We start from the raw sequence: 22,753 nt of genomic DNA on the forward strand, positions 1-22,753 counted from the left end.
ATCGGATGGAATCTGAGAAAATTGGAAAAAATCGATTTTGAAACGTAAAAATCGGAATCGAATCGATTCTTGAAATTTGAATCGAAACCCAGCTCTAATTAGAAATGTCAACAGTGGCTCCCCGCAAACTCACTCCTGTCGCATCTCTCCTTGGTGTAACAGGTGGGTAACAGAGCTCCCATTATTAAGTAATTACTCATACGTGTATATATTCTTATGGTTATTTTATTTAGTGTGTGTGTTGTGATTATATTGTATGTTAAGGGTTAAGATTTGTGAATGCGCGGGAAAAAGCGAGTGGCGGGTGGCAGTGTCAGCCTGACACGTGGGAACATGCATCATCACGTGACTGCTTGCAGTTGTTTCGCGCCATGTTAAATCGACTTGTGCATTTACTCCCTGAAGTAACACATTTTTTGGAATAAAGGACCAAAAGAGATCTGAAAGCTGCTGCATTCTGGGTCACTATGCATGGTTTGTATCCTCGCGTTGCTGTGTCGGTGCTCACACTACTGGTTGCATTTCCCTCCACGTACCTGTGCGAGTCGGTGTTTTCGAGCACGGTTGAGATCAAAACCAAATCGCGAAACTGCCTGATTGACCTTGAATCTGATTTGCGCTGCGCCATTTCAAAAGTGGAACCGAACATTGAGGCACTCGTCAAGGCAAAACAAATGCAAAAGCCTCATTAACATGTGCAACTAGTGTTGCATTTTTTTTAATGTTTTTTATGGGCCAAATAAATTGAGAAAAAAGACATAACGAATCTTTTCATATGTATTTCATTTCCTTGTGATAACTGTTAGTAAAAAATATAATAAATGCAAACAAAAATTAAGGGCCGTAAAATGGCACAAAAAAGCAAAGCATATATTTACGTACCAAACACTGCATGGGTTAAAATCAAATTTGTCAAAGACCGATGCTGTGGTGGGAAATGGAGAGTTGGCTCACTAAAAAGTGGGGAATTGGAGAAAAAAGGTTAAAGGTGGTATGGACGATTTTTTTCAGCAAATTTTTTTCATATTTCCTCGTGGCGTGGATAAATCATTAGTCCTGCCACGTATCAATTATAAAACGCACCTATCGCTCACCTGCAGCCGCGTCAGGCTCGTCCCCACGTTTCCGCGTGCCTAAGCGCATGGATCTATCATAATATAGTTCCCTCAGTGTATGGGGCAAAATGAAGACGGAGAAAGACAGTTCGAGCTGACGCAGAAGTGGACAGAAATCTACGGGAGACGAGCGATGTGATGCGCTCCGTCGCGCTAATAAACAAACGCACGTGTGTGTTGTATCGGTCCGCACAGGGGAGTGCGCATGCGCACTTCCGCCTGCGTTCTCAAATCGCCGAAAAATCGTCCATACCGCCTGGAAGAACCCCTGCTTTATTGTAACTCAATACGCCTTCTCTCCCCGAGATCAGTTTCAGCTCGCGTCAGCAACAGGTTTGATTGACAGCTAGCACGGCTAATTGCTAAGCAAGAGGCGAGTCCATTCTACAACCTCGCTCCTGATTGACGTTAGCCGCTAAAATTGCTAGCTCTGATTGGCTTCGTTTGGCTGGAGCAGTACGTCCACTTCTATACATTCAATGGTCTATACAAGAATGACTTTAATTGTGCATTATATAAAATGAAAGACATTTGAAAATAAAGCTGCCTATGTGCTCCACATAAGCATAAGCTGGTGGTGTTATTATCTCGCAGCACACAATTTAGTCCCATGCAAATACTAACTTTGAATTACTTTTAATTCATAAGTCGTCTACACAATGCTGAAGTGCTCTAACCATTCCAAACAAGACTTTCTGTTTGACTTTGAAAGAGCACACGAGTCCATTAGAAACCATTTTTTACAGCCTATCTAACCATTTGCAACTGACCTGTTTTAGAAATAGGATGGGGTAAAGTGCACTCAGCAGTTCACTGAAAGGTTAACAACATGAAATTGTGAGTCATCTCAGGGAGACCCATGTGAGGTGACTTAAGGTACTTCAACATTTTCTCTGCTGTCTAGTGTCCTGATTTATTGAAGTTGGTTGCATCCAGTTGATATTATACAACCTTACTTTAGCAGTTATTTAATTTAGTTATCGAATTCTCAAGATCTGTTTTAATTTTTAAATAAACCAGAAGAGGTGTGTCAGCAAATATATTAGAGTTTTATCCTGTTCTATGAGTAATAACCTATTGAATCTAAAACGTGCAGTTATAAGACAATTATACATTAATTGCTGTATGTTTTATATTTAACTTTAAAGTTAGACACTTGTGTTGTTATTTCACATTGTATATAAACTGTAATTGGAAAGTATGGTTGTGCATATGGTACCCCGGGCAGGAAAACTGAAGGGAGTTCAGGGACCATTCCAGTCCCCGCACTTGGCTCTTAACAGTGTAATATGCAGTTTTATATTGGAGCAGCAGATTATGGGTTAGGATTATTAGGCCCGAGCCCCAGCAGGGCGGAGGGCCTATTGCTCCTGCAACGCTGCCGAAGGCAGCGTTGCAACTGTCTGACCAAACATGCGGGCGCAGCCCGCATGTTTGGTGCCCCGTCGCCCCTGGCAAGTACAGTGAACTAGCCCATGCCGAAGGCATGGATCATGCATACTTACTCCTGCTACGCCCATTCACTAATTGTTGACAACAGCAGCGCGAAGCGCTGCATTCCTCCAAAAACCCTCCTGGCATCGTCCCGTACGCGAGAATCCATGCCGCAGGCATGGGCCATGCTTGTATCTGCTCAAATCAATGGAAGTCTATGGGGAGTGGGCGGGGCATCCCGACGGAATAGGGAGTGACGAGCGCGTAAGCGCTCGTAATGATGATTCCACCCCATGGCGGCATCGGGAAGGCTTAGAGCTTTCAAACGATGTATAATTTGTTGTTATAGTGGAAACGGCTATATTGTTTTTGCTAAAAATATTATTATTTTTAGGCCCGAGCCCCAGCAGGGGGAGGGCCTATTGCTCCCGCAACGCTGCCGAAGGCAGCGTTGCAACTGTCTGACCAAACATGCGGGCGCAGCCCGCATGTTTGGTACCCCGTCGCCCCTGGCAAGTACAGTGAACTAGCCCATGCCGAAGGCATGGATCATGCATACTTACTCCTGCTATGACAGAAATAGTCAACAATTAGTGAATGGGCGTAGCCCATTCACTAATTGTTGACAACAGCAGCGCGAAGCGCTGCATTCCTCCAAAAACCCTCCTGGCATCGTCCCGTATGCGAGAATCCATGCCGCAGGCATGGGCCATGCTTGTATCTGCTCAAATCAATGGAAGTCTATGGGGAGTGGGCGGGGCATCCCGACGGAATAGGGAGTGACGAGCGCGTAAGCGCTCGTAATGATGATTCCACCCCATGGCGGCATCGGGAAGGCTTAGAGCTTTCAAACGATGTATCATTTGTTGTTATAGTAAAAACGGCTATATTGTTTTTGCTAAAAATATTATTATTATTATTATTATTATTATTATTATTTTTCTTGTTCTTCTTCAGCGCTTTGATCTCTAATTTGACCCCCTGAACATGCTCAAAAACTCACCAAACTTTGCCCAAAATTCAGAATCGGCGAAAAATTTTATTTTTTCTGGGCCATTTTTTTTTTCGTTAAAAAATGGCGCGACAGCGCCACCGACAAAAGTCAAAATACATTGCGCCTATGGGAGACGCCCCGAGGTCAACTTTGGCGTAAAGCTACGAAATTCGGGACACGCATTCCTCTCGTGAGGATAAACAAAAAAAATCATTGTGGCCACGCCCCCAAACTTACCCTATGGCCGCCATCTTCCTTTGAAAATGAAAACAAGCTGAGTTAGCCATTTTGTTTACGTCAAACTTTGACGAACTCCTCCTAGGGCGTTTTGCCCACCGACTTCAAAATCGGCGTACGTCCTCTGGACAAGTGGGGCATCTAAAGTTATTCAATTTTTTGATATACCTTTTACGGTCTGTGTGCGGCGCAGCCGCAAAGTTGGACAACTTATTTTGGAATATTGCAGGTCTAAAAATTGCTCCCATTTGATCAAAACCAGTCCGATTAGGACCAAATTTGAATCAGTTGTTAAACTTTCTAGTTTGGACCAGTTTATGATGACAAAATTGAAATGGCAGTGATAGCGCCCCCTACAGAGTGACCTTTAAATTAACATTGAAGGTCAAAAATTAGTTTTACCAAAATTGTCTAAACTTTACCCAAAATTCTATTTTGCCGTCCCGATCACAAAAGCCAATCACAAAAATGCCTAATTTTTTACGCCGTAGTCGTAGCGATGACAGAAACCTCCCATGTTATCCCTATGGGAAAACCACAAAATCTCTCAAATTACCACATTTTTATGTTTTACACTTTAACGAAGTCCTCCTAGTGCGTTTTGCCCACCAACCTCAAAATCGGTGTACGTCCTCTAGACAAGTGGTGTATCTAAAGTTATCCAAATTTTAAGGATAACTTTTACGGTCTTTGTGCGACGGAGCCGCAAACGTTTCCCAGAATTCTGACTATTTGGCCTTCAGAGTGGCCTATAAACAATAGAGTTTTTCCAAATGACATGATATTTTGAACAAAATTCTAATTTGCCATCCTGATCATAAAAGTATGAGAGCCAAAGTCATATTTTGTACGGCGTAACCGTAGCGTTGACAGAAACATCCCATGTTATCCTTATGGGAAAATCGCAGAATCGCTCAAATCACCACATTTTTACGCTTCACACTTTAACAAACTCCTCCTAGGCCGATTGCCCGATCAAGCTCATATTTGGGGAAAATCATCTACACAAACGGGGCATCAAAAGTTATCCATATTTTGATTTTAAGTGGTACGGTCTCTGTGCCGTGGAGCTGCAAATATACTGTCACAAATGGGAAAAACGGCAAATCCTTGAAATGTTCACATTTACGCTTCACACTTTAACAAACTCCTCCGTGGGCAATAGCTCGATCAAGCTTTACTTTGGGAAAAATCATCTACACAAGCGGGGCATCAAAAGTTATCCATATTTTTATTCCAAGTGCTACGGTCTCTGTGCGGCGGCGCAGCAAATTTGACTGACACTTGTGTTCATTTGCACTGGATTGGCCATGTCCAATGTGTCGCCGTCTGTCAAGTTCTTTTTTTATTCAACACACAATAAGGGCGCCATCTTTATCAAGTCAAAAGCGCAGAGTCGTAAGGCCGGCGGCCCGCGAGGGCCGTTGGATGCCGCTTGCGGCTTTAATATTCTTTCTTCTTTCTTTTTTCTCGGGACCAACCCCCCTATTTTTTACCCAGTGAACATTGACGAAAAGTCACAAAAATTTGCACTCCTCTAAAAATCGTGCCTCTCTACATTCTGGCTATTTCCCTTTTCTAAAATAAAAAAAATTGGCGCGTCAGCGCCCCCAAATGTACCAAAAATGCATTGAGAGATAGGAAATGACCCAAAAAAAATCTGATCGTAGAATCATGAAATTTGGCGCAGAGGTAGATGGTGACAAGAGAAGTAAAAAATATTATTACGGCAACGCCGTTCGCCCAACCAAATGTCGGCCATATTGCTTCAAAAATGGCTAAGCATGACTCGGGAGTTTTTCCAAACGTCGTACTTTTACGAACTCCTCCCAGGGCGTTGGCTCTAAAAAGCTGAAATTTGGTGAAAATGCTACTGAGGAGTGGGACATCAAAAGTTATTCAAATTACATTGATACCTGTCACGGTCTCTGTGCGGCGAAGCCGCAAACTGTAGCTAGAATTTCAGAAATCTTCCAAATTTAACATTTCTGCCGTTTGCGCAGATAAAGTCCGAATTGCGTCAAATTAGAATCAGTTGTTAAACTCTTTGCCCTAAACCTACTTGAAGTGAAATAAATGAATTTGGAGCCACAGCGTCCCCTACAGATTTTATATGGAGGTTAAATATTTAGTTTTGCGAAATTATATGAAATTTGACACACAACTCAATTTTGGCATCCCCATCAAAAAAGTCAATGAGACCCATGTCATAATTGTTATGACGTTGCCGTTGCGATGACCGAAACCTCCCATGTTATTCCAATGGGGAAATTGCCTGAACATGTTTACACTTTATACTGTCACAAACTCCTCCCAGGGCGTTAGACATATTAACCTGAAATTTGGTGAGACTCATCTTCAGGTGTGGACCATCAAAAGTTATCCACATTTTTATTCTAAGAGTCACGGTGTCTGTGCGGCAAAGCCGCACATTTTGCCAAGAATTCAAAATAAAATTGCTTTTTGATGGTAAAACAAAGGGGAGAAGATGTGACAGCGTCACAGATTCAGCAGTAGGCGTACTAAAAGGACAATTGGGGCGCGTTAGCGCCCCCTCCTCTTGCGGCGTGGCGGCGGTGGCGTGGCGAGGGCCGATCATTGCCGCTTGCGGCTATATTTTTTATTGTTCTTCTTCAGCGCTTTGAACTCTAATTTGACCCCCTGAACATGCTCAAAAACTCACCAAACTTTGCCCAAAATTCAGAATCGGCGAAAAATTTTGTTTTTTCTGGGCCATTTTTTTTTTCGGTAAAAAATGGCGCGACAGCGCCACCGACAAAAGTCAAAATACATTGCGCCTATGGGAGACGCCCCGAGGTCAACTTTGTCGTAAAGCTACGAAATTCGGGACACGCATTCCTCTCGTGCCGATCAAAAAAACCAATCAGACAAATGCCTTATTTTTTACGGAGTAGTCGTAGCGATGACATTAACTTCCCATGTTATCCCTATGGGAATACCGCTAAATCTCTCGAATATCAACATTTTTCTGTTTCACACTTTAACGAACTCCTCCTAGTGCGTTTTGCCCACCAACCTCAAAATCGGTGTACGTCCTCTAGACAAGTGGGGCATCTAAAGTTATCCACATTTTAAGGATAGCTTTTACGGTCTCTGTGCGACGGAGCCGCAAACGTTTCCCAGAATTCTGACTATTTGGCCTTCAGAGTGGCCTATAAGCAATAGAGTTTTTCCAAATGACATGATATTTTGAACAAAATTCTAATTTGCCATCCTGATCATGAAAGTATGAGAGCCAAAGTCATATTTTGTACGGCGTAACCGTAGCGATGACAGAAACATCCCATGTTATCCTTATGGGAAAATCGTAGAATCGCTCAAATCACCACATTTTTACGCTTCACACTTTAACGAACTCCTCCTAGGGCGATTGTCCGATCAAGTTCATATTTGGAGAATATCATCTACACAAGCGGGGCATCAAAACGTATCCATATTTTGATTCTAAGTGCTACGGTCTCTGTGTGGCGGACCCGCAAATATATGTCAGAAATGGGAAAACAGCGAAATCTCTAAAATGACCACATTTTTACGCTTCACACTTTAACGAACTCCTCCCAGGGCGATTGCCCGATCAAGCTCATATTTGGGGAAAATCATCTACACAAACGGGGCATCAAAAGTTATCCATATTTTGATTTTAAGTGGTACGGTCTCTGTGCCGTGGAGCTGCAAATATACTGTCACAAATGGGAAAAACGCCAAATCCTTGAAATGTTCACATTTACGCTTCACACTTTAACAAACTCCTCCTAGTGCGTTTGGCCCACCGATCTCAAAATCAGTGTACCTCCTCTATACAAGTGGGGCATCAAAAGTTATTCAAATTTTATGGATAACATTTACGGTCTCTGTGCAGCTGAGCCGCAAACTTTTCGCAGAATTTGGACTATTTGGCCTTCAGAGTGGCCTATAAACAAGAGTTTTTCCAAATGACATGACATTTTGCACACAATTCTCATTTGCCATTCCCAAAATAAAAGTATGGGAGCCAAAGTCATATTTGGTAAAGCGTTGCCGTAGCGATGACAGAAACATCCAATGTTATCCCTATGGGGAAACCGCAAAATCTCTAAAATGACCACATTTTTACACTTCACACTTTAACAAACTCCTCCTAGGGCGATTATCCGATCAAGTTCATATTTGGGGAGAATCATCTACACAAGTGTGTACAAGTGTCACGGTCTCTGTGCGCTGGAGCTGCACATTTGACCGATATTTGTCTTCATTTGCACTGGTTAAGCACAGCATTGTACATGTCCAATGTGTCACTGTCTTAGTTCTTAGACAATTGCGTTAGCGCCAACTCTGTAAAATGCAGAGAGCAGAGTCGGAAGGCCGGCGGCCCGCGAGGGCCGTTGGATGCCGCTTGCGGCTTTAATTAAAAGTTGTTCCCAAAAGGTAACACTATATACTGACAGTCTACTCTTCAGCCTAACTGTAAATTTGAGAGTGCTGTTTATTCCATTGTGGTTTACATAACTCCAAAGCAAAGCAATATTTTATGCTTATATTAAGATAAGATAAGATAAGATATTCCTTTATTGTCCCACATGGGGAAATTTCATTGGTGCAACGCAGGTAGATACAGAGGCAGATACAGAAGAAAAGAACAGATCACTTATAGGAAGTCTGAAAAACACTTCAGTAGAAGATCTCCTATAAACAATAACTCACATTGACAAATAAATAAATACATAAATACCATTGCATTTGATCACGACAGTAATTGCACATGAATATGTGTCACAACAGCACATAGATTGCACATGAATTTCACAGTAATTGCACATGAATCACAACAGTAATTGCATTTATGACGGAATTGCACATGGTTAGGTCAGTATTGCGAGTGTTCAGGACTAACAGTGTTTGTTATAAAGTCTGACAGCAGCAGGAAGGAAAGACCTACGAAACCTCTCCCTCCCACAGCGAGGGTGGATCAGCCTCTCACTGAAGCTGTTCTCCAGAGCGGAGAGAGTGTCCTGCAGGGGGTGAGACTCATGGTCAAGCATAGATGTGAATCTAGCCAGGACCCTCCTGTCCCCCACCTCCTGCACTGAGTCCAGAGCGCAGCCCAGGACAGAGCTGGACTTCTTGATGACTTTGTCCAGTCTCTTCCTCTCCCTCTCTGTGATGCTGCTGCTCCAGCAGGCCACACCATACAGGAGGGCTGATGCACCACAGAGTCGTAGAAGGTCTTCAGGAGTGGCCCTGTCACTCCAAAAGACCTGAGTCTCCTCAGGAGGTAGAGCCGACTCTGGCTCTTCCTGTACAGTGCGTCTGTGTTATGAGTCCAGTCCAGTTTGTGATTCAGATGAACACCCAGGTACTTGTATGAGTCCACTCTCTCAATGTCCCGTCCCTGGATGTTCACTGGTGAGGGGGCAATGGGGTGGCGTCTGCGGAAATCCACCACCATCTCCTTGGTCTTCCCCGCGTTGATGAGGAGGTGGTTCCGCTGACACCAGTCCACAAAGTCCTGCGCCAGTCCCCTGTACTCCGCATCATCGTCGTCCGTGATTAGTCCGATTATGGCAGAGTCGTCAGAGAACTTCTGCAGGACACAGCTGTCCGTGTCGTGTCTGAAGTCTGCAGTGTAGAGGGTGAAGAGAAAGGGCGCGAGGACAGTGCCCTGGGGCGCCCCCACACTGCAGGTCCGAGTGTCAGACACACAGTCCCGGGCTCTCACAAACTGGGGTCGGTCTGTGAGGTAGTCCAGGATCCACTCTGCCAGGTCATACTCCACACCAGCCGTCTCCAGCTTGTCCCTCAGGAGCAGCGGCTGGATGGTGTTGAACGCGCTGGAGAGATCAAAGAACAGGATCCTCACAGAGCTGCCAGGCTTTTCCAGGTGAGAGAGAGAGCGGTGCAGCAGGGAGATGACGGCGTCCTCCACTCTGATGCCAGGCCGATATGCAAACTGCAGCGGGTCCATGGCTGAGCTCACGGTGGAGCGGAGGTGGTCCAGGACCAGCCGCTCCAGTGTCTTCATCAGGTGGGACGTGAGAGCCACCGGCCTGAAGCTGCTGAAGTCTTTGGCGCGCGGTGTCTTGGGCACAGGTACCAGACAGGACCTGTGGTACCACCCTCAGCTTCAGGCTCATGTTGAAGACATGCTCCATAACTCCACACAGTTCATCTGCGCAGGACTTAAGGAGCCTGGGGCTGATGCTGTCAGGTCCTGCTGCCTTCCTCACTTTAATCCTCTTCAGCTCACTCCTCACCTGTGCTGCTGTGACAGTCAGTGGTTGGCAGGGGGACTGTGTGCTGGGGGGATGGGTGAGTCCAGGCGAAGTGGGGAGCTGATGGTCCGGGGCAGAGAAGCGAAGAGGAACAGATGCAGGGCATTGTCCAGCTGTGGAAGAGGGAGCATGCAGCTGTGCAGGGGGAGGGGCGGGCGACCGATCAAATCTCAAGAAGTGAGCATTTAAATCATTCACCCACTGTAGATCCCCCTCTGTCTGGGCAGGGGGGATTTTGAAGCCCGAGATGGGTTTCAGGCTTCTCCACACTCCCTGAATGTTCTTTTGCTGCAGCTGCTCCTCCATCCTCCTCTTGTAGCCGGCCTTAGTCTGCCTGATCTCCCTCCTCAGCTCCTTCTGCACAGTCCTCAGCTCCTCCTTGTTCCCTGACCTGAAGGCTCTCTTCTTCTCCTTCAGTGATGTCCTTCCCATGTGGGCCAAAGAGCTCAGTCCAGACAGTGGTGCTGAAGCAGACCCTCAGAGCCTCCTCGCTCTCAGCAGACCACATCCTCACCTCACGGGACACCACAGGCTGCCTGCGCACGATGGGTTCATACACAGGCCTCAGATGTACAAGGTTGTGGTCCGAGCTGCCCAGGGGAGGGAGGGGGGAAGAGGAATAAGCCTCTTTGGTGTTGGCAAAAAACAAGTCCAATGTTCTCTTCTCTCTGGTGGGGCAGGTAACATACTGGGTGTATGTTGGTAGAACAGAAGAGGGAGAAGCGTGGTTAAAGTCACCAGAGACGAGGAAGAGAGCCTGCGGATGCTGTGTTTGCAGCCTACAAGTGCAGGAGAGCAGTGCTTCACAAGCATATTCAGCATTGGCAGACGGGGCCACATAGACTGCGATCAAAATCACATGTGAGAACTCCCGGGGCAGATAACATGGCCTCATGCCAATAGCCAATAGTTCAATATCCTTGTTACATAGCTGCTCCCTCACTGTGCAGTGTTCGGGTTTGGACCAGCTCGTGTTCACATACACCGCCAGACCGCCTCCTCTTTTCTTCAAGCATTCTTTCGTTCTGTCCGCCCGCAGCAGATGAAAATTGTCCAAACCAGAGGACACTGCTGTCCCTATAAATCCTCTGGGACCGCATGAGGCTCGCTATTTCCATCATTTTATTTTGAAGGGACCTCACGTTACCCATGACTACGGCGGGAACCGACTTCCTGTTTGTCCCTCTCTTCTCTCGGAGTTTACGTCCAGCCCGTCTGCTTCGTTGCGTTTTCCTTAGGATGTCCGCCGGGATAACGTGACGATCTCCGGGTAAGACGACTGTTCTCCACAGTTTCATTAGTTCCTCCTTTGTGTAAACGCGGTACGGCGCCGGCCGGGGGGCGGGGCCGGAGCCGGGGGACTCAGAGCCAAGACACATTGCCACGACGCGACGAAAACACTCAATCCAGCCGAATAAAGTCAAAACAAGTTAATTTAAAGCGATTCCTGTGCGTGTCCCGATCGTTCGTGAAGTTCCTCTTTCATATAAACGTGTATATAAACGTGTACCAACGACACGCCGTACTTTAGCGGCGGCCGGAGGGCGCGGGGGGGCTGGTGGGCTCGCTCGGAGCTAGCTCACGTCACAACAACACAACGAAAAACGCTCAAATCCAGCCGAAAAAAGTCAAAAACAGTTGAATTGAAAACGATTCCAGCGCGTGTCCCTATCGTACAGTAAAATAGAAAAAAATATTTACAAAATAATTAAAAAATATAGCAGATAAAGCACAATAAGTGTGAGGAAAATAATGCTCAAAAATCCACTTAGCCTCACTTTCATCTTATTACAGCTTCAGCCTGGCGCATGCGCAAAGTTTATGTCACAAATACTTTTCACACACTGAATATTTTTTTTAATGGGACTGTACATGCCCTAATGTTTTTAACTGACTTGTTATCAACCTAAAATTCTCCTGAAACTAGGAAAATTACAAGAAATAGCCAAAGATCATCAAATTATCTGAGTATTAATTAAAACATAGTATGTGTTTGCATTGATTGTTTATTAGAATTCAGACTGCCTTTCAAATTCTCTTTGCATTTGGGGCTCTCTTTTTAAAGTTTCAGAACACTAAAAAGTGCAGTGAATATTCTACTGTTATTATACGATTTAGAATAGTTGAGTCTTGAGTCTTGAGTAGAGTTAGTAGGAGTGTAGGAGTCTTCAGTAGCGTTACTAGGAATGTAGGAGTCTTGAGTAGCGTTAGTAGAAGTGTAGGAGTCTTGAGTAGCGTTAGTAGGAGTGTAGAAGTCTTGAGTAGCGTTAGTAGAAGTGTAGGAGTCTTGAGTAGCGTTAGTAGAAGTGTAGGAGTCTTGAGTAGCGTTAGTAGAAGTGTAGGAGTCTTGAGTAGCGTTAGTAGGAGTGTAGAAGTCTTGAGTAGCGTTAGTAGGAGTGTAGGAGTCTTGAGTAGCGTTAGTAGGAGTCTTGAGTAGCGTTAGTAGGAGTGTAGGAGTCTTGAGTAGCGTTAGTAGGAGTGTAGGAGTCCTGAGTAGCGTTAGTAGGAGTGTAGGGGTCTTGAGTAGCGTTAGTAGGAGTGTAGGAGTTTTGAGTAGCGTTAGAAGGAGTGTAGAAGTCTTGATTAGCATTAGTAGGAGTGTAGGAGTCTTGAGTAGCGTTTGTAGGAGTGTAGAAGTCTAGTCTTAAGTAGCGTTAGTAGGAGTGTAGGAGTCTTGAGTAAAGTTAGTAGGAGTGTAGGGGTCTTGAGTAGCGTTACTAGGAATGTAGGAGTCTTGAGTAGCGTTAGTAGGAGGGTAGGAGTCTTGAGTAGCGTTAGTAGGAGTGTAGGAGTCTTGAGTAGCGTTACTAGGAATGTAGGAGTCTTGAGTAGCGTTAGTAGGAGGGTAGGAGTCTTCAGTAGCGTTACTAGGAATGTAGGAGTCTTGAGTAGCGTTAGTAGGAGGGTAGGAGTCTTGAGTAGCGTTAGTAGGAGTGTAGGAGTCTTGAGTAGCGTTAGTAGGAATGTAGGGGTCTTGAGTAGCGTCAGAAGGAGTGTAGGGGTCTTGAGTAGCGTTAGTAGGAGTGTAGGGGTCTTGAGTAGCGTCAGAAGGAGTGTAGGGGTCTTGAGTAGCGTTAGTAGGAGTGTAGGGGTCTTGAGTAGCGTCAGAAGGAGTGTAGGGGTCTTGAGTAGCGTTAGAACATATTTAGGGTTAGGGTTAAGGATAAGTTTAAAAACTTTTTAATTTATTTAAAATTAGACTTTTGGGATGAAATGCAGAACTTTTAGGTTGTCCCGTCCAGCGAAAGAGGAGGGTGTAATTTGAGTACTATAACGCTTGGCATTAGGTCACTGACCAGCGTTCCATTTCCAAATAATATCCATTGATAATATACCCAATGATTAATCGCGATTATTCTTTTGATTAATTGATTTGTTGTTTAGGGACAGGTCTTTGACTATGAGGTTTTTACTCAATTTAACCCAGATAAAGGATGCAACTTGAGATAGAGGTCAAATATAACTACATTTTTCTTCAAAAACAATAAACTTATTCACTTCCTTTGAAGAGATGGGCAATATATTGAAATTTGTGAATGTTTTTAAATCATGCAACATTTTAATATCAAGTCTATAATTTATGGTAAAATCCTACGAAAAGGGCAAAAAAATGAAAACATGTTTTGTAAACTTTCAAATATTTCTGCACTTCTGTTATAATACATTTCAAATTTCTCTGATACAATTAATGCGTATAATGACATCATTGACATAATTATTGAGTTATTGAAGGTACTACCCATATTTCAAAATAAAAAAGGTCAGCACCAAAACCTGGCGCCCGAAAAATTATAAAATTGCCAATTTGGGATTGCCGGATACATCCAGTGTTGGCACATAGTGAGCCTACTTTAGAAAGAATTCCCCCCATTTCTAAATTCTGTATCCAGGCCTCATTGTTATGCTTGACTGGACCGTGGGATGCAGCGATATTTGCATAGAAAGTGAGAGGGGCTAGAAAATCCAGTGTCTCTGTGAATCTTGTTCTCTGGGCCTGTGGACAGTGGGATGTGTTGATGCAGCGCGACAGCTCTCTGATCCTGCTGTATTGTAGCGTGTGTCCCGTGGCACAGAACACGCTGCAGTGAGTCAGGAGTGAGTGGACCTCAGTGGACCACAGCAGGAGATGGCAGATACAGAGTGGCCCAGCAGGTCCAGGGACTAGCCATGTGTGCCAGAGGCCTCACTCAACCTCTGCTGCCACACCCAGGACAGACATTTTTGCAACAGGTTTGTGAGCTCTGGCCTGTACGACTATGTAACCAGCCTCCAATAAGCCGTTCCAATAACACTGGAGTTAACCCACCGAGCACTTTAAGGCTGATTTCCTTTTTGGCGACATGGAATTTGAAACAATAGGTATGGTTTTTATTCTAGGTTTTTCACAAGTTAAGTCTAAAGAAGATTTAATTATATTACACGGCAGCAGAGACACGTGACTTCCCATATGTTGTTCCCGCCACTGGTTAGGACACTCAGATTCTCCAAACGCAGCTGAAGCCCTTTCTCCTAACTGTTTAGGACTTTTATGGTTGACCCACTGCCAAAGGTGAAAACAAAGATAAGGAGGGCAGAAACTTAACAACTGCCCAGGCCAAGGCAGATAGAGGCTATTACACGAGATGTTAAACGCTATAAATACAGCCTGACTGACAAACTCACAATTATCTGGAAGCAGGAAAGTATTTCTGATGACTGGAACAAACGCCTTGTTGTCGCCTTATGTTCCAACAGTGACTAAGAGGAGTATGCAGAGGCCTTATTGAGCTATAATGGTATTGTCTTTACATTTATAGATTTGGCCATTGTTTATAGTCCCCATTGTGTGGACAAATAAAGGCTTATCTTATCTTATCTTATCTTATCATAGTTGTATGCTGTTTTAGCAAAGGAATAAAAAAAAAAAAAAAAAGTTATATATTATATAATTTGATTTTTTTTTTTAGATTTTGAACACACTTCGAAAGCTGAAAGTAAAACCTCTCCCTCTGTCCAACTCCAGACACAAAAAATGCACTGTAAGAACAATAAATCAGGTGCTCACTGTTTTAATCCGTTGCATTGTTTTCTTCCTTTCTGATTTTGCCTCTGGGAAAACAGCAGGGCTGGCTCAAATTATGACTATTGTCTGACTGACTCACTACCTAAAACAAAATGATTTTTCTACCAGTAAGATATGCACAAGTGACTATTATCTTAGCGGTAACTTGGGCGTTGAGAAGCTAATTTCCTGACATCTTGTGTCAGAGTAATTGCTGACAGCGCAGGGCGTGGAATTCTAAACAAGAGGTGTGATGATGCAAAAATATGAGGTGGAGTGAAGCAAATTGAGGGCGTAGTATGATGCATTCTGCCAGAATCCTAACTAATCATCTTCAGTAGTGCACTGAAAAATGGCCAAGACATTTCCTGGAGTCATATTACTATCTCAGTATGGACGAGATAATCATAATAAAACATAAGCATAAATAACACAAATGATAAATCATGGAATAGTGAATACAGTCCAATTTGACGTGTTTAAATGTTTCCACCACTCACGTAAACAGGGCTCTGTGCTGGACACCTTCTCCTCCAGCGTTGGACACCTGGTACTGGCTCCGGAGCTGACCATAGTGCGTGGCTCTGTCCTCGCACCCTGCGGACCATGCGGCATTCGACCGAGCACTCAGGTGTCCAGCTGTACGTAACAGTGCTGTGCTTGTTGTCCTGGACCCGGTCTTCTGGTTTATTCTGGTTAAATTCGGACAATCCCATCGCGAGGACATTTGCTCCAATCACTGGGAGTAATTAGGACTTAAGGTTGGTTTATGCCAAGGTCCGTAAGGTGCCGCACCCGACATGCCGTCCACGCGAAAATGCGGAAAGTGTGCCACATGGTTACACACAAGAAGTCTGCACATACATGCCTGTGAACTCCATGCTGGTGACAACATCCCAGGGCTCAGAGGCCTGGCACTGGGACTAATGCGGGCCATCGCAGCAGTCTGGGGGTGTGCACTTTGGGCTCATCCGCTCCTGTGGCTCTGCTGCTGCCTGCCCTCGTTTATGGATCAAAAGTCGGGTTCTGTGCTTTTGCTTTTTTTTAATTTTGGGAACAATTGAAAAATCAAATCGCAAAATCAAACTATTTTGTTTCTCACTTTTTTGTCCGGGTATGAGGCCATGACAACCATCACACACACATGTGGTGCTTTTGAATGCCACAGTTATTAGTGGCAAAGTACAGCCACATTACGCCAGCGTTAATGTCGTGAAGGAAGCAGAAGGCTCCCGTTAACACTAAGTCTGGGGGCAAAATACGCCCCTATATCAGAAACTTGCTGCAAAACTAGTTTGTTATTAAAATGTATATTAAATGTCTCAAGATTGATTTGCCTGGTGTATGTTCTTCCGAATATTGTTGTGAAAGTTACATTGTGACATTGCCAAAACATGTCCCTATTTATCATATAATGTTTTTGTGATAAGGAAAACTTTATTGACCAAACTAAATGTAATTTATTGCAATGAGAATTTCCCTTTCCTCTCCTTTAACTCCATGGGAATGAAGGTTTGTACCTGTGAAACTCTTTGTGTTTTGACACATCGCACAGTCAGCCTATATATCAAGTGTTGCATATTGATGTTTATATACTGTTTACACTGTAATGCATCCGTCCGGTTAGCTTATCTCATTGTTAACCACTTTTCAGACATTAAGTGCCTTTGCCTCACTCAGACATCATATTGATTTTTTTATAAACTGTCATGAACTGACCACAGAGGTCAATGACCCGGCTGGAATGACTGACCTTGGGAGTATTGTTACACTGGTGCTGTGAAAATGCTCAGAAACATAAATCTCATACAAAAGTAATTATAGTTAAGAACATTTATGTATTCTATCTATCTATCTATCTATCTGATTAATAACGTTCAATAAAGGCGTTATGCATTTATTGGTGTTTGCAGTTTTGATCTAGTTTTATGCAGCACTAACTCTCTCTCTCTCTCTCTCTGTTTCTCTCTCTTTGTCTATCTCTCTGTCTTTGTCTCTGTCTCTCTGTCTGTCTCTCTGTATCTCTGTCTCTCTCTCTCTCTCACAGTTTTGCTCAAATTGTTGTTTATTTGCTTCTATCACTTGGAGCAGACTTGGCCCGGGGCATGGCTGCTGGTACATACCCAACTGTGTGTCATATTTAGATAAGCGGTAAACAAAAACACCTAGCATAAACAGTGTTGGCGATGCTGTGCCCTCTAAACACAGCCCGCTGCTCCATGCTGTCCACTCTTTGTCTTGTATCAGCTGTAAACACATGCTTTTGTCTGATTGGGCCCATTGACTGCTCTGGGCGACTCTGTTTTTTGTGTCTTCAATATAGTCATCCATTAAAGAGTAATCAAGAGAAACCCTTTACATAATGAGCGGCTGTGAGGATCACTATTGCCACATAAAGCAGGTGATCAAATGCACAAGGAGAAAAGTGTTGCTATGCAACGGAAACCTGCCAACAACGAGAGAAGTAATTTACTAAGTATAATGAGGCCTATTTTGACATATGGAGAAGATCTCTCTTTCACACAATGTTACTGTTAAAATGTATTGTTTTATCTATAAATAAAACATATAGTGAGAAAATAGCTCACTAGGCAAAATCCTCCAACCAAGGTTGACCTGGCCAAGCTTAGCTCCAGATCTGGAGATAGGTCCCTGGAGCTGCGCTGGGGTTGCATAAGGCTCCTGACAGGTTGCCCCAGCTGCATTTAAGGATGGGTCAAATGTAGCGGACAGACTTTCCCACAGAGACAATTAAGTGTTTTTTACTCAGACACAGGGTTAATATTAATGTTTCAAAAATAACTAGTGTCTACGATCTGAATGATAATGCCTTACATTTTCATTGCACTATATATATGTGGTTGACTAGCCTCGTCAAACACAATGTCATTATTCATTCACTTCTCGCTCAGTGGTGTAGCCACGGCTACCCTGACAATGGGTTTCCTTGACATTTTGAAAGTTTGTTAAACTTACTCTTCAACAGTGTGTGTTGTCATCAACAACAACCGTACTAACTGCTTAATATTTATATTTATTTATTTATCTGACATTCTTATGAATTAATAGTGGCATGCAGCCTATACCGTACCTTATGCATCCAACAGTGCACGGATGTTATTTTATGATTTTATGATGACATAAACACTGTTTATAACAAACTATAATCACACTTTCATTATTATTCTGAGCCAATGGTCTTATGCTTGCGCAGAGCCCTGACATGGACAGTTCAATTGTAAACAATGTCATCAGTAAACAAAGTCATTTTACGGCCCACACTGAGGTTGCACACAGGTTAGTGAGCTGTGTATAGCTCACATGGGCCTTTAATTTAAAATACATTTGTGCACTGTTGCTGCTTCCAATTTAATCTGCAAACTAAATGTGTATTTGCCTTCAGCATGTAGAAATCAGTATTAACCTACACCAAAATAGGTTTACCCTGATCAGGCCATGTTGTGATGAGCCACCTGCTCTCCCTGTCACTTCCATCGGTTGAAATTATTTTCCTGTTAGTCTGCTCCATCAGACCACCTGAACACAACTGCGGAATTGGAAGAAGCCCTGCAGGTTTAGATGAGGAATACAAGTTGGCACGGGTCAGGTCATTTAATTTCTATCCATACTGTAGGTAGAAATCATTGCATTTCTAACCAGATACCGAATTTGTTGTATTTATACTATTGGAATGGTTATGGTTATGGTTTTTATTAATTAATTTGAGTAATACTACTAAACTTTGGTGTGCCTAACGTTTTTTTTTTTAAATAATTTCAGAAGCACAATCTGGAGCCCTGTAAAATCATATTTGTGATGCTTCACTCAGTAAAGTTCATAATGCTACAGAGCACAAATGGAGTCACAAGCAAAGATGTTGTACCACATCTTGGCTGTTAGTACAAAGACAGTCACGCCTAAACATCTCGCTTCATGCGAAAACACCAGCACTGATTTTTGCACATGAAACCAAGCATTGGACAAATTTGAGTGGTTGCGCGAGAACACAAAGCAGATGTCATTTTCTTTCACGTTTATTACATAAGAGGAGGCCTGTTCTGTTTGGCTGTACATGAGACCGTAATGTAGTCTCAAATGGAGATGAGAAGTATTAGTGCAGAGGAAACTTTTGGAAGAAGATTACCAAGCAACAAACATACTCTCACTCAAGGTAGCAGCAGTTGAGTTACAGATAAACTACAGTTAAATGGTGGTCTGGTTACTGTGAATGACAGACACTATCGTGCCTTTCGGGGAATCAGAGGCACAGTCTACACATAAAAAAGTCAGTTTACTAATTATATGTACATCTTAGACGAAAATGCTTACATATGCCGTATTTTACCGTATATACTTATACTCCGGAGCGACATATATGTGATATTGTTTGTTATTTTCACACTTGCAACCGCATTTCATACTCCAGTGTAACTTATATATGTTTTTTTCTTCTCTATTATGCATTTTTTGGCTGGTGCGACTTATACTCTGGTGCGACATAGCAATGCAGTCTTTGGGAAAGGCTGGTATAGAGATTTGTACATTTGGACATTGGAGCACTTTTTCTCTAACTCTGTAGCATTCAATTGCACTTGAATCAAAAGAACAAACAAATCAAAAGAAAACTTGTACAGCACTTTTTTCTATATGGATTTTTGTATTTTGGGGTAGTTCAAATGAAATGACCAAACAACGTTTTCTACATAAATACCTCAGTGTTATTGCACAATAAAAGTGATGTTTTTCTCTTTTTAAAATGTGTTAAATGTTGAATTGTAAAAAAGAGTTAGGTTTTTTTGTGATTATCGTGTGCTGTACCACTCAAAGAATAGTTTCAAACCAACAGTAGATTTTTCAATAAATATTTTGACATTTTCTAACCTTGAATTTCATGGATACAACCAAATCCATGTCTTTGACCTACATGAATGGAGAATGGGTTGAAATATATTCAGGAATATCAGAAAGTTTATCTCACAATCCTATCTCACAAATTTATGTGAGATAGGATGACATGCTGAGAACACTGAAAGATATATAGCTTTTTATAGCTGTGTATCATCAGCATTAAAATGAAAAAAAATACTTGGGTATTTAAAGGAGCCGCAGAAAGTACTATCCTTAATGTTTACTCCAGAACAAAAGCTAAAAAGTACATGGAAATGTGGTTCTTAGATCATAAAATACATTATAAGAAGGCGACATTCAACACCATATACACAATACACTAGTCATTCACACCAAGTACCACCTAAGATTCTTTTTGGCTTTACGAGTACCACAAGGCAGTACCGCAGTTTGAGAAATGCTACACACTCCACCTTCAACTCTAAAACGTTTTGTGGTTATGTTTGTTTTTCAGAATGCGGGAGAGGGACCTACAGACCATGTGCAGAAGGGCGCTGCTGGTAACCGTCTGTATGGTGTCTCTGTGGGGACAAATGGCCATTGCCACATCTCACAGAAGCCACATCGGTAAGTCACTTCAGTTCACTATCTACAGTAAATGTATCAGTGACATTCAAACGCAGTCTTCACGTTATATCAACTTTCAAGTACCACTTGTGTTATATTTATTACTATAGGAGCTCAGCTGGTAAAATCATAACATAAACATAATTGGTAGAGCGGTCATACCCAGTGGCCCCTGTTCCAGAAGTTACATTGACTGAAAATTCTTCATCATTAACAATTTTCATAATTTTCCAAAATCTGAAGGCAGTCCATCATTTTCATCCATCCATCCATCCATCCATCTTCTACCGCTTTATCCGGGGCCGGGTCGCGGGGGCAGCAGTCTGAGCAGGGACTCCCAGACTTCCTTCTCCCCAGACACTTCCTCTAACTCCTCCGGGGGGATCCCGAGGCGTTCCCAGGCCAGCCGAGAGACATAGTCTCTCCAGCGTGTCCTGGGTCTTCCCCGGGGCCTCTTCCCGGTGGGACATGCCTGAAACACCTCCCGAGGGAGGCGCCCAGGAGGCATCCGGAACAGATGCCCGAGCCACCTCAGCTGGCTCCTCTCGACGTGGAGGAGCAGCGGCTCTACTCCGAGCTCCCCCCGTGTGGCCGAGCTCCTCACCTTATCTCTAAGGGAGCGCCCAGCCACACGGCGGAGGAAACTCATTTCGACCGCTTGTATCCGCAATCTTGTTCTTTCGGTCACTACCCAAAGCTCATGACCATAGGTGAGGGTAGGAACGTAGACCGACCGGTAAATAGAGAGCTTTGCCTTTCGGCTCAGCTCCCTCCTTACCACAACGGTCCGATGCAGCGACTGCATCACTGCAGCCGCTGCACCGATCCGCCTGTCGATCTCACGCTCCATCCTTCCCTCACTCGTGAACAAGACCCCGAGATACTTGAACTCCTCCACTTGGGGCAAGGACACCCCACCCACCTGGAGAGGGCAAGCCACCTTTTTCCGGTCGAGAACCATGGCCTCGGATTTGGAGGTGCTGATTCTCATCCCAGCCGCTTCACACTCGGCTGCAAACCGTCCCAGTGCATGTTGCAGGTCCGGGTTTGATGGAGCCATCAGGACAACATCGTCTGCAAACAGCAGAGATGAGATCCTGTGGTCCCCAAACCGGACCCCCTCCGACCCCTGACTGCGCCTAGAAATTCTGTCCATAAAAATTATGAACAGAACCGGTGACACAGGGCAGCCCTGGCGGAGTCCAACATGCACTGGGAACAGGTCTGACTTACTGCCGGCAATGCGAACACAGCTCCTGCTCCAGTCATACAGGGACCGGACAGCCCTGAGCAAAGGGCCCCGGACCCCGTACTCCCGGAGCACCCCCCAAAGGACACCCCGAGGGACACGGTCGAAAGCCTTCTCCAGATCCACAAAGCACATGTGGACTGGTTGGGCAAACTCCCATGAACCCTCGAGCACCCGATGGAGGGTATAGAGCTGGTCCAGTGTTTCACGACCGGGACGAAAACCACTCTGCTCCTCCTGAATCCGAGGTTCGACTATCGGTCGGATTCTCCTCTCCAGTACCTTGGAATAGACCTTACCCGGGAGGCTGAGGAGTGTGATCCCTCTGTAGTTGGAACACACCCTCCGGTCCCCCTTCTTGAACAGAGGGACCACCACCCCGGTCTGCCAGTCCAGAGGCACGGTCCCCGAACGCCACGCGATGTTGCAGAGACGTGTCAACCAAGACAGTCCTACAACTTCCAGATACTTTAGGTACTCAGGGCGGATCTCATCCACCCCCGGAGCCCTGCCACCGAGGAGTTTGCGAACAACCTCAGTGACTTCAGCTTGGGTGATGGATGAGCCAGCCTCCGAGTCCCCGGTCTCTACTTCCTCTTCAGAAGACGTGACTGAGGGATTAAGGAGATCCTCAAAGTATTCCTTCCACCGTCCGACGACATCCCCAGTCGAGGTCAGCAGGCCTCCACCCGCACCGTAAACGGTGTTTGTGAGACACTGCTTCCCCTTCCTGAGGCGCCGGACGGTTTGCCAGAATTTCTTTGGTGCCGACCGATAGTCCTCCTCCATGGCCTCCCCGAACTCCTCCCAGGCCCGGGTTTTTGCCTCTGCGACAGCACGAGCCTCGGCTCGCTTGGCCTGCCGATACCCGTCGATGACCTCCGGAGACCTACAAGCCAGAGTGGCCTGATAGGCCTCCTTCTTCAGTCTGACGGCATC

At 44.4% G+C, this 22,753-nt stretch overlaps 2 protein-coding genes across 2 annotated transcripts in view; one reads left to right on the forward strand and one right to left on the reverse strand.

Moving 5' to 3' along the window:
- Positions 1 to 22,753, reverse strand: part of rplp2 (ribosomal protein, large P2) — a 389,081-nt gene that overhangs the window by 67,383 nt on the left and 298,945 nt on the right. The gene's annotated exons all lie outside the window — the stretch shown is intronic.
- The window catches only part of tafa3a (TAFA chemokine like family member 3a), a 127,932-nt gene that overhangs the window by 46,293 nt on the left and 58,886 nt on the right, over positions 1 to 22,753 (forward strand). Inside the window, exon 2 of the mRNA XM_072452114.1 lies at positions 20,453 to 20,565. Within this exon, the coding sequence (XP_072308215.1) occupies positions 20,454 to 20,565 (112 nt within the window). The 5' untranslated portion in view covers position 20,453. The remainder of the gene's footprint in view (positions 1 to 20,452; positions 20,566 to 22,753) is intronic.

Source organism: Eucyclogobius newberryi, unplaced genomic scaffold (genome assembly GCF_026437365.1).
Source record: "Eucyclogobius newberryi isolate DKJ021-1_F unplaced genomic scaffold, fEucNew1.0.hap1 SCAF_19, whole genome shotgun sequence".
Lineage (NCBI taxonomy): Eukaryota > Metazoa > Chordata > Actinopteri > Gobiiformes > Gobiidae > Eucyclogobius > Eucyclogobius newberryi.